At 59.8% G+C, this 12586-nt stretch overlaps 1 protein-coding gene across 1 annotated transcript; it reads left to right on the top strand.

Moving 5' to 3' along the window:
- Positions 1-6140, top strand: RIN1 (Ras and Rab interactor 1). Its single transcript, XM_026650373.1, has 10 exons — positions 1-165; positions 334-517; positions 817-931; positions 1133-1205; positions 1519-1610; positions 2072-2875; positions 3314-3619; positions 4260-4391; positions 5162-5313; positions 5654-6140. The coding sequence occupies exons 1-10, from the start codon at positions 140-142 to the stop codon at positions 5906-5908; spliced, it is 2139 nt and encodes a 712-aa protein (XP_026506158.1). The 5' UTR covers positions 1-139; the 3' UTR covers positions 5909-6140.
- The last annotated feature ends 6446 nt before the right edge of the window (positions 6141-12586 follow it).

The following is a 12586-nucleotide window of genomic DNA, read 5'->3' on the forward strand; positions in this document are numbered from 1 at the left end:
GCTGGGCTGCCCCACACTCAGCCGCCCCTGGGGGCCCCAGAGGAGTTGGTACCAGGGGAAGGGGGGGCGCTAAGGTTTAACAGCAGCTCCTGTTTCTGGCAGAGGGAGCCTGTCTCCGCAGCCTGGTCACCCAGCCGAGATGGAGCCCCCGGAGCAGCCAGACGGGTATGGCAGAGGGGCCTGGGGACGGGGAGGTGGGGGGAGCCAGGACTCCTGAGTTCTATCCCATCGAGGGGCTAGTGGGTTAAAACAGGTGGGGCTGGGATCCCGGACTCCTGGGTTCCATGCTAGGGGCTCCCCACCCTCCTCACAGCTCTGTCTGTCCCTCCTCAGTCTGAGGCGTGGCCCTGTGTATGATGTCCCAGACCCACACGTCTTCCCCCAGCCCAGACCAGCACGGGGGTCTCCGAACAACGTCAGCCTCCTGGATCGCCTGCTCCTCACCCAGTCTGTCTGGCTGCAGCTGAGCCTCAACTCTGCCACCGCCCTGCACATCCTGCAGCGTGAGCCCCCCGGGGTGAGGGCTCAGGGGTGCCTCTGCCGGGCTGGACACTGGGGGAGATGGGTCCATTGGTCTGGGGGGGGGGTGGGCCCCTACGGCTCATTTGGGGAGGGGAATGATACTGGGCTGGATGGGTCCATGGCTCTGACTGGGGATGGGGGACAAAACCCAGGCCGGAGGGGGTCCATGAGGCTGATGGGGGGGGATCCCACACTGGATGGGTTCATGGGGCTGAGCAGGGAAGGGGGTGGATATCGGGAAATGTCCCCAGCCCCTGGTAGCCCCTGCTGATGGGTGCCCCATTCTTGCCCCAGACATTCCTGGTGCGCCGATCGAACACACACCGACGCCGGGTGCTCTGCTTGCGCCTCCTAGATGACTTGGCCCCGGCCTTCGTCGCTAGCTACTGCCTGCAGGAGAGAGCAGCAGGTAGGGACGCATCTGCACTGCCCTGTGCCCCCCAGGGAGCACCACGCCTACACACAGCCCTGCATCTGGGGCCTTACTGAGCTCCCCAGCTCCCTGCAGTACGGTAGCCCCTAGTGCTGCACTTGGCCAGCAGGCAAGTACTGACTGCCAGGGGAGAGCGCCTCCTAGCGCTGCAGGGTCTGAGGGGCCTTCTCTTTGCAGGCATCTCTCTAGAGGGCTCATCCTGGAGCTTCCCAGACCTGCTGCACCTGGTGGCCTCCTACTGCCAGAGCCGGTGAGTGGGAGGATGGGGGACATCCCAAAATCTGAGCCCCCGAGCTTCAGCTCTCCCCTGCTCCCAGTAGACTGAGATCCTGTAGTGTCCGGGGCAGTGGGGGACAGCGGAGGGGTTATAGGACAGAGGGTGTTGGGGCAGCCCTGGGGGAGAGGGCAAAGGGCAGAAGAGGATTGGGGAAGTGCTCAAGGGAGAGAGGCAGAAGGGAATTGGGGGAGTGCCCGAGGAGGGGCAGAAGGGAATTGGGGGAATGTCCCTGAGGGAGGAGGGAGCCCTGGGACTGCTGTCAGAGCCTGATGCACTGTCCCCCTAGGGAGGTTCTCCCGGTCGCCCTGCGCCTGCCCCAACCCATCCAGCAGGCGGTGTCGCACAAGGAACTGGAGGCCATTTCCCACCTGGGGCTCGGTGAGTGACACCCCCCACAGCCCTTCCCCCTGGACCCCCCCCCCAGCGCCCCCCCCCCCCACATCTCAGTGGCCCCTACACTGATCTCCCTGATCCTTCCTCTCCCTTCAGTCCCCCTGGTCCCTCCCTGCCCATCCTCCCTCTGTGCCCCATTTCCACCCCATTACCCCCATCCCCACAGCCACTCCCCTTCCCCCATCACCCTGCACCTCCTCCCTGCACCCCCCAGGTAGCTGGGAAATCCCTCCCATCCCTTCCTCCTCTAGTTCCCCTCCCTCCCGGCCTGGGGCCAGATTGGAGCTGGCACTCCCTAGAGGGGAAAGGCTCATATCCCATTTCTAACCCCCTGAGCCAGCCAGGCCCCCCACCTTGGGGATGGATCAGAGCCGGCGCCCCCTAGCGGGGAAAGGCCCATGTCCTCTCCTCAGTGCTGACCCCTCGTTTCCTCCCCCCCCCCCCAGAGTTCTGGAGCTCTTCTCTCAATGCCAAGGACCCCCTGGAGTCGCCTGAGCCCCCACTCTGTGAGGATGCTGCCCCTGCAGCTGGCCAGCTGGGTGCAATCCCCACGCGGAGCCCAAGGGAGCTGGACTGCGGCCTGGGCAACGGGGCGCTGGGCTTCCTGAACCCCCTGTTCCAGGGCAGGGATGGGGGCTCACGGCGGGACGACTTCAAGCGCAGCATTAAAGTGCGGGTGTCCACCGAGACCTCCAGCCCTCTCTCACCACCCCCCAAGCCACCACCCCCCATCCCTTCCAGCCAGACTGGGATGCTCCCCACCCCGCACCGAGAGCCGGGCCAGTACACATCGCTCAGCATGTCGGGGTATCGGGTGCCCCAGCGGGCTGGGGAGCCCCTTAATCCCAAGCCAGCTGGGAGCAGCCTCCCATCCCTGCAGGAGCTGGACAGCAGGTCCCCCAGTGGCTCAGAGAGCGAGGGGGGTGGGGGTCCGCGGGCCCCCTCACCTCCTGCCCAGCGCCGCCCCCGTGCCCCCCTGCGCTCCATGAGCGATGCCGTCCTGGCAGTGCTGGCCCCTGAGAAACAGCTGGCACGGGCCGTGGAGGGGCTGGCGCGGGACCGGAGCACCAGGTTGGGAGCCAGCGTCCAGGATTTCCTGACCCTAGTGAGGGGTGGCGGGGGGGAGTGGCGGTCCAGCCACGAGCTGCTGAGTCCCGTCCGGACCTTCCTGACCCACACCAAGGCCCAGCTGCTGCCCAGCCCAGCCCTGGAGCTGCCGAGCCCCACGCTGCTGCCTGACCACAGGCTGGGTGAGTGGGGCTGGGGGGAGGGATCCAGGATGCCTGGGTTCTATTCCCAGCTCTGGGACGGGGTATGGGGTCTACTGGGTTAGAGCTGTGGGGCTGGGAGCTAGGACTCCTGGGTTCTGTCCCCGGCTCTGGGAGGCGAGTGGGGTGTAGTGGTTAGAGTAGGGGTGGCTGGGAGCCAGGACTCCTGGGTTCTAAGAGTAGGATGGAGTCTAGGGGGTTGGGGCGGGGGAGAGCCAGGATGCCTGGGTTCTATTCCCAGTTCAGGAAGGGGAATGCGGTCTAGTGGGTTAGAGCTGGGGGCAGGGGAGGAACCAGGACACCTGGGTTCTATTCCCAGCTCAGGGAGGGGAGTGGGGCCTAGTGGTTTAGAGCAGTGGGGCTGGGAGCCAGGACTCCTGGCTCTGGCTCTAGCCCATGTAACCCACTCCTACCCCGCAGACGCTGTGCTGGAACGGGCCCTACATCGTTGTGTGCTGAAGCCTCTCAGACCAGTGCTGGCATCCCGGCTGCGCAGGCTACACGTGGCAGATGGGTCCCTGGGCCAGCTCCAGGAGAACCTGCGGCTGGTGCGGGAGCGGGGCCCTGGTGCCTTCCCGGCACGGGCGACCCTGCCTAGCCCCCATGACACCCAGCGGGCACGGCGCAAACTGCTGCAGCTTCTGCATGCGTATTCGCCCAGCACCCAGGTGACACTGCTGCTGCAGGCCTGCAAGGGTGTCTACCAAGCCATGGGGGCAGCCCCGGGTACGGATCCCTTCATCCCTTCCCCCCTCCCCTCCCTCGCCCACGTGATGCTGCTCCTGCAGGGCTGCAAAGGTGTCTGCAGAGCCATAGGGGTCCCCGCACAGCCTTCCCGACCAGCCTAACCTGCATGTCCCCTCCCCCTCCGCTCTTCCTCGCCCAGCACCCAGGCCTAGGAGAGCATCTCTGCAGCCATAGATCTGTCCCCAAGTACGGACAACCCCCATATGGCCCCCTGTTCCCCAGCACCATTCCCATATCACCCAGCCTGGCCCCCTCCCTCACCTCCAACCTACTCATTCCTACAACCTCCTGATCCTCCCCCCATCCCCATAACCGACCCCTGTGCCCCTCCCCCATCTCACATATCCACCCAGGGCCCCCCCACCCCACCCTCCCCAGTCCCCCCGCCTGTGCACCTCACCCCATGCCTCCCCGGATTCTGGGATCCCTCCCCCATCCCTGCCCAGCCTGTGCTCTCCATGCTGCCCACAGTCCCCTGCTGCTGGGAGCCCCCCTCCCCCAGCTCGTGCTCCCAATGCCGCCTGCATCCCCTGCTGCCAGGACCCCCCCTCCTGATCCCCCCTATGTCCCTGCTACATCCCTGCCAGCACCCACTCACTTGTCCCCTCTCCCCCCCCAGATGGGAGCTATGGGGCGGACGAGTTCTTGCCGGTTCTGAGCTTCATCCTGGCTCAGTGCGACCTGCCCCAGCTGCTCATGGAGGCTGAGTACATGATGGAGCTGATGGAGCCCAGCCAGCTCCTGGGGGAAGGTAAGGGAGACCCCTAGGCCCTCCACTACCCTTTTTCCTTGTCCCCCTGAGCCAGTCAGTCCCTGGGGCCAGATCAGAGATGGTGCCCCCTAGAGGGGAAAATCCCTGAGTCTGTTTACTTCCCTAAATGGGAGGGACCCACCTAATCATCTGAACGTGAGCTCTGCGATCCTGGGGTGTGTAAACAGGGGAATCTCGACTAGGAGAAGGGAGGTTCTGTTACCTCCGTGTGTGGCGCTGGTGCGGCTGCTGCTGGAATCCCGCGTCCAATCCTGGTGCCCACAATGCAAGAGGGACGCTGGTAAATTGGAGGGCTCAGAGAAGAGCCACGAGCATGACTAAAGGCTCAAGAACAGGCCTCAGAGTGAGAGACCCCAGGAGCTCGATCTGTTTAGTTTGACAGAGAAAAGGCTAAGAGTGATCCCAGTCTAAGTACCTACGTGGGGAACAGAAACAGGAGAGCAGACGGCTCCTCAGTCTAGCAGCCAAAGGTCTAGCAAGAACCAAGGGCTGGAAGCTGAAGCTGGACAAATTCAGACTGGCAATAAGGTGCAACTTTGTAAGAAAGGGGAATTAATCAGGGGCACAGCCTCCCAAGGGCTGGATTCTCCTTCGCTGGCAGTGTCTAAAGCAGGGTGGGATGTTTTTCTGAGATCCGTGCTAGTTCCTCCAGGAATCAATTCAGGGCAGCCCTGTACAGAGAGGGGGGCAGCCTAGAGAATCCCCATGGGCCCTTCTGGCCTGACAATGTACGCCCCATCCTCCCCCAGGGGGCTATTACCTGACCACTCTCCAGGCCAGCCTGGCCCTGCTGGGGCGTTTCCATGAAGAGGAGCCCATGGAGCTGCGCCCTGATGTCCAGAGAGCCCTGAGCTGGCGGCACCAGAGCCCCTCAGGGCGGACCCCTGGCAGCCCATGCCAGGTACGTGGGGAGGTGCTCTGGGGGGAGTCATTGACGGGGACTCCCTGCTACCCACCCAGTCCCTGCCCCCTCCCCTCCCTGCTATCCACCCAACTCCTGCCCCCTCCCCACCCCTCCCCTGTCTACTCTCCGCTCCATCCCTACCCCCTTCCTTACCCCTCCCCGCTGCCTGCACAGTCCCCCCATCACCCCTCACGCCTGCTCAGTCCCTATCCCCCATGTCACCCCATCTGCCTCAGTGCCCACTCAGTCCCTGCCCCCATCCCAATTGATCCCTGCCACTCTTAGTCCCCCCCCCCCCCACATGCCCACTCAGTCCCTGACTTGCTCTGCCTTCCAGGACCCACGGCCTGAGAAAACCCAGGCCCCCTGTAGTGGGTGCCACTCCACCACACCTGCACTGGGAGCCCAGGGGACGGCGGAGCAGCTACAGAGGCACCCCACAGACAACAGTCTCCCCCTGCACCCTGAGGGCCAGCACCAGCCCCAGGAGCACCCGGCCCAGCACCGCCACCCCGGGGAGATGGGACCTGGGCCGGGACCCCCACACAGGCTGCTCCGCGAAGCGGCTGTCGACCTGGATGAACCCCTCTGACCTGGGATGCCTGGTTCTGTCCCAGCTCTAGGAGGGGAGTGGGGTCTAATAGGTTAGAGCCGGGGGGCTGGGAGTGAGGTCTCCTGGGTTCTAGTCCAAGCTCTGCTGTGACTGGCTTTATGACCACGTCCCTCTTGGTGCCTCAGTTTCCCCCTTATGTAAAACAGGGTGAATAAGACCTGCAGCAGTGTGGAAGGGATGTCTGTCCCAGGTAGCTCCTCCCTGTTCCACTCTCGGGGGGAGGGGGTTCTGGGGGAGCCTTTTCCTCACTCTGGGGGTGGGGCAGGGAGTATCAGCTTGTGACAATCACTCCTGACTTGAATAAGAGTCCGTTAAATGCCGAAAGAGAGAGCAAGAGAGAGAGAGAGGGAGATTCTTTCTCTAGTGACACAGAGGATCAATGTACATACATCAGGGGGATTTGCTGGCACAAAAACCTCTTCTGCTGATGGTATTTTTGTAGGGCCTACTTTATTAAATATTTTTTGGGGGGAAAAAATCATTTTTATTTTTTATTCTCCCAAAAGCGACATGGCTGGTTTGTCCAAGGCCTCAAATTTACAATTTGTTCATATATTACAAGAAAAGGAGTTCTGTAACATAATGCTATTGTATCAATATTATTGTAGGGCCTACTTTATTTACTATTTGTAAAAAAGATTTACTTTGTTTGAAGAGTGGCATTCTTTGTTTTTAACTCGAGTTTGTTTTTTTTATTTTCTGAAACTCCATATGTTTTTGATAAATACAACGCTCTGGAACACAAAACTCTCCTGTTGATATTATTGTAGGGTCTGCTTTATTGGCCGACCAACGTGCAATCTGTTTAGCTGTCTCTATGTGTAACAAGATAACTTTTGAACACTGTGTACAATCAATTCCAACGTTTCCAGGAACGTTCTAGGCAGCAATGGGCAAGAGCCGATGGATGTTGGTGAAAATCAGAGAAACCAAAAGGGGAAACTGGGAGGCCCCTGGAACTCCAGCATCCGATAGCAGAGCCATGGCTTCAAGTCCCTCTGCTGCTGACAACGATTAACACCTTCCAGCACAACACCCCCCATCATCTCAGCTCTGCCCAGCCTCCAGGCAGAGTTTGAGACGTTGACACCCTGTGTGACTGAGCTCCTGGACAGACAGAGAAGAAATGAAAATGGTGGGAGAGGAGGAGGGACAGACAGTGCCCCTGGCATGGGTGGAAATAAGGGGGCTCTGGTGTGAGGGGAAGGCGGACAGACAGACCCCTTGGCGGGGGGGGAGAATGGGGACCCCTGGTATGGAGGGAAGGGGGAGCTGACAGACCCATGGCAAGGGGAAGGGGGAGCTGACAGAGCCCATGGTGGGAGGGGAATGGGGGCCCCTGGTATGGGGGAGGGGGAACTGACAGAGACCATGGTGGGGCGGGGAATGGGGGCCCCTGGTATGGGGGAAGGGGGAGCTGACAGAACCCATGATGGGGGGGAAGGGGAGCCCCTGCTGTGGGGGGAGGGGGAACTGACAGAGCCCATGGTGGGGCGGGGAATGGGGGCCCCTGGTATGGGGGAGGGGGAACTGACAGAGCCCATGGTGGGGCGGGGAATGGGGGCCCCTGGTATGGGGGAAGGGGAAGCTGACAGAACCCATGATGGGGGGTGGGGGGAAGGGGAGCCCCTGCTATGGAGGGAGGGGGGACTGACAGAGCCCATGGTGGGGGGGGATGGGGGCCCCTGGTATGGGGGAGGGAGAGCAGACAGCCCCTGGCAAGGAGGAGCTTGGGGGAGGGGCAGGCAACCCCTGAACGAGAGGGGAATGGAGGGTTGCACCCAGGCAGCTGGGGACGGGGGAAGGAGGGATGCCAGGAACCCTGGTGGGGGTGATGAGCTCGGCCGACACCAGCTGTGAAGCGGGCGCCCTGGCGGGTTTCACTGTGGTTTTCCCCCAAGGCACCATGCCCGGCTCTGTCTGTGGCTGGACACCGAGGCTCTACGCCCAGCTCCCCGGCCTGTGACGGCCTGCCTGTCGGGCGCGGGCCTTGCAGCAATGCCACAGCCTCAGGGACGGGCCTAGCACCCGGGGGCAGAACCCAGTGGGAGGGAAATCAGGCCCATCTGGCGGGGTAGGCAGAGTGGGGACACTGGTGCCCCCTGCTGCTGCTGCTTAGCACATCACAGGCAGCAGCTGCTGCACTGAGTGGGGCACTGGCCTGGAGTCCGGCAGAACGTGAGGCTTTTGGGGGGAAGTGGGTCTCCGGGGGGCAAGAAGGAGTGTGGGGATGGGAGAGGCAGCCAGGACTGGAGGGATGGGCCCCACTGACTGCAGGGAGCTGGCACAGGCTGTGGGGCCAGGTCCCCCTGGCCTGAGCACTGCCCCCACTTTGGAGACAGACAAGTCATGAGTCATGGGCTGACTCCTAGCCGAAGGGCCCTGAGTCATCACTCCGCTGTCCTAGAGCCCAGCCCCAGACATGAGTTCAGAGCGGTTCTCTCGGGTATCCCAGCGCTCCCGGGACAGGGACTCTCATGCTCCCCATATGCCCCGTTACTCCGACCCTGGGGCCCTTCTCCTAATCCACACAGTGCCCCAGTTGGGATCCCTGGGGCCCATCTAGGGGACACGTCCTCGGGTGCTGAGCTCTCTGAGGGCTAGGCCAGGCCCCCGCCCTCCTTCCTGGGATAAGGAAATATTTGGAGTCAGATCCTTTCCCTGTGGGCTGTATCTGAACACTTCTATGGCCAGGCTGAGGAGTCTCTCGTGAGCTACTGTGGGGCCTGGCACAAGGCGGGGTTACTGCCGGAAGGCTGGCTGAAGGCCTCAGCCCCTGCCAAGCCACGCCAGACGGATTCTAGGGCTGCCGGCGTGGACTTGGCTCACGACCAATACGTCCGTCCTCTTCACTCCACAAATGATGGGACCCTGCTGGGCCACGCAGTCTCTTGCCCTTTTGTGACGCCGCCTGCCAAACTGCATCTACGCTGCATGCAAGCTCAGCTGGGGACAGCCCGCAGCCCAGACTGGATGGGAGCACTCCTACCCAGGGTTCCCTCCTCTCCCAACTAGGGAAGCACCTGGCTGCAGTTTGGGTAGGAGTCCCCTTCACCCCAGCCCTTCTGACAGGAACGATATTGCTGGAGGCATCTGTGCTCGGTTGGGAAGCCCACCTGGACCATCACGTAGTTCAGGGCAAGAAGAGTTGCTCTGATGGATCTCAGAGCAGGGCACAATGCGGGCATGTTCTCCAGACCAGCCATTCCAACCGGTCCGTTCCCATCACCACAGACAATATGACCATGCTATAAACGAGCAGGGGGAGGGAGCTCCTCTCTTTCCCGTCCCCTTGGTCACAACAGATGTCGATCCACCCACCCCATTGCTTCCCAGAGTACTAGGACACAGCAAACTGGACACCGTGCTAGTTCTCCTACTGGCACCCACATGGCCGAGGCAATAGTGGTTCCAAGATCCTCTTGGTTTGTCCACTTGTTGTCCCATCCCATTCCCTCTGCTGCCAGGGCTCCTCTCACAGAACAAGAGAAGGGCTCATTCCCCCGAGCTGTCCTCCCTCCACCTGACCACTTGGTTCTTGGCTGGGTGTCAGAGCTAGAAAGAATAGGCAGTGCACAAACAGGGACACAAAGTCTCTTGCTCAGCAGTTGAAAGGACTGCATAAGAATGGGCCACACTGGGTCAGACCAATGGTCCATCTAGCCCAGTATCCCGTCTCTGATAGGGGCCAGTGCCAGATGTGTCAGTGGGAATGAAAAGAACAGGGCAATTATCAAGTGATCCATCCCCTGTCGCCTAGTCCAGGCCTGGTCTACACTAGGACTTTAATTCGGATTTAGCTGCCTTAATCCGAATTAACCCTTCACCCGTCCACACTACAGAGCCAGTTAATTCGAATTAAAGGGCCCTTTAAATCGATTTCTGTACTCCACCTCGACGAATGGAGTAGAGCCTAAATCGATTTTGTTAATTCGAATTAGGGTTAGTGTGGACGCACACCACCGAATTACTGTGTTTAAGTTAATGGGGTAGTGTGGCCGCACACCACCGAATTAATGTGGTTTAAAACCGAATTAAGGTGCTTAGTGTGGCCGCGCACAATCGAATTTATACAACCTGTTTCCCAAATTCGAATTATCTAAATTCGGATTAATCCTGTAGTGTAGACATACCCAGCTTCTGGCAAACAGAGGGTTAGAGACACCCATGTGATGGGGCTGTGTCCCTGACCTTCTTGACTAATAGCCACCGATAGACCTATCTTCCATGAACTTACCTATTTCTTTTTTGAACCCAGATATCCTTTTGGCCTGCACAACATCCCCTGACAATGAGTTCCACAGGCTGATTCCATGAGGAAAGTGGGCAGCTCTGAGTGGAAAGGATCCGTGGCTTGGCGGACCAGCTCGAGCTTGTACTGGGGCAGTCTCAGGTAGCTGACAGTCTGGACTCTGTACGACTGCTGAAGAACTCGGGTCTCTGATGCTGCTCTCTCAGGGTGCCCTGGGCAGCGATCAGTGCCCCCCAGCTCCATGTAGACAGTTTGTTGGTATTCTTCCACCATATCAACTCCCCATTTCCCTGAGAGTATTTCCACCTGGAGTGGAACCTGCCCCAGTCTGGGACCTCAGTGCAGTGTGAACCGATCTGATGAGATCACTCTTTGAACCATGCTCTTTTCTTCACTGACCCAGGAAAGCCCCCTGTCCTGCAGCAATAACATCAGCAGGAATGGTGGGGGAACTAGGGGCTCTTACAGCTGACCCTCCTTATACAGTTTTGTTCCCAGACAAGGACTCGCTCAGGCCACACCCTAAGTTCATACCCAGAATTGTGTCTGAATGCCATCGATCCCACTAACGCCATCCATTTACCCAAGTGTCACACGAGGGCCTGCCCCTTTAAGGCCCAGGAGGCCTTGGACCAGTTGGCCCTGTTCAGTTAGCTGCAGCCTGCTGGGTGTGGGCCTTAAGAGGAAGGAAGCCCAGCAGAGCAGAGTGGAGCGTAAGGTGAGTTGGGGAAGGTGTCTGGGTGTGGCTGCTTGGGAGGGGCTGTGGAGGCAGATGGGAAGCATGGCTGGCCTGGAAGCTGAGCACAGCAGGTGTATGTGAATTAGAGGAAAGAAGACAGATCCTTTGGGAAGGAAGGAGTGGATCCAGTTGGGAACTGGGGCAAAGGCTCATTGGGAGGGTTGTTTTGGATGTTGATTCCCAAGACAGGGTGGATGTCTGTTAATGAGTTAGCTGGAGGGCCACATCACTGCAGCCTGTCATCCCTATGGCTGGAGTAGGCTGAAGATTGTTGTGGGGAAACTGAGGCAGAGTGTGCTGCCATGCAGGGCCTCGCTGTGAGGGGCTGCTCTGCGGTGGTGAGTCTTGTAATGCTGTGTGGTATCTGAAACGTCACGCAAACGGGTGAGGCCAAGTAACACATGTCATGGGTTTGGAGACCTTTAGCCTTTTCCCCCCAGACACAAAACCATGTGGCCCTCCCTGAGCCAGTCTGTCTCGTTGGCTGGGGGAATGGTAGGTGCTGTGGTCTGAGCTGCAGCTGACGTGTTTTGAGGCTGCCACACAAGATCCCACAAGCGCAGTTAGAGCTCATTTGACAAGGGCTCAAGGTATCCTTTGTGGGCCGCCTGAAGAGTGTTCCTGGAGCTGAGCCACCACATGGGGCTCTATCCATACCCTTCCCGGATACTGCAGACGGGGCAGGCTATTCTCCTGTGGGTGGCAGGCAGGGCTCGGAGCCCTGCTCGGGAGGCCCCTGGAATGTAGCATGCATTGGGACAAGCACTGGAGGAAGATAGGGCAGTTATCTGCAGTGGCAGGGATTCTTTGCAATGTGTTAGCCCTGTGTCTGTTCCACATCCTGCCCCCCTTCCCCTCTACTGTGGAGCCTGCTGTCTGCTCTGGGAGCCCTGGTGGTGAAGGCACTGGTCCACTCCACCTCCTCGAAACGGGGCATGGGGTAGTTGGGGGTGCAGGTGTGGACCAGAGGGGCGCTGCTGGCAAAAATATCTGCTCTGGGAGGACTGTGGCACAGGGGCACCTCTAGTGGAATACGCCCGGGGCAGCACTTCTCAAAAGCCCACAGCTGCTGTCCAAGGAAGGAACCTTTCTATGGCTTCCCTAAGGTCCTGGTGGTAGGTACAGCAGTGTAAGAGCCAGTCAGTGCACACACGTGGTCCGGCTGGAGCACTCCCGGTCTCGTTTCAGCACTAGGATACTTCCTGCCCCTGGTGTCGGTGCAGCTGTACCAGGATACAGGATAGCTGTACACAAGGGGAATAAGATAAGTGGGGTTAAAGCACCGTTGTCCTGGGATAACAGGATCCACCTGAGGAGCTGTCCTGGGATAACTGTATCACTACAAAATCAACCTCTGTGTGCGCCCCCACTCCCAACATTGTTCTACTGAGGAAATCCACTGTGTGAAGAGCAGGGCCTAAAGGAGTCCTGGAGTGGTTTGGTGTCCGAAAGACATGGTCATGGTCTGTGCCCCTGAGCCAGTCAGCCAGTCCCCTGCCCTGGGGCTGGATTGGAGCTGGTGCCCCCACGGGAAAAGGCCCATATCTCATTCCCTGCCCTCCTGAGCCAGCCGGTGGGAACCGGCACCCAAAAGACATTAATTGAAATGTTAAATTCATCATTGAATCAACTGAATAGAGTCCAGGTGTAGTGCTGCGATCACGCC

The sequence above is a fragment of the Terrapene carolina genome, unplaced genomic scaffold, assembly GCF_002925995.2.
Source record: "Terrapene carolina triunguis isolate 2854851 unplaced genomic scaffold, T_m_triunguis-2.0 Scaffold89, whole genome shotgun sequence".
Taxonomy (NCBI): Eukaryota; Metazoa; Chordata; order Testudines; family Emydidae; genus Terrapene; species Terrapene triunguis.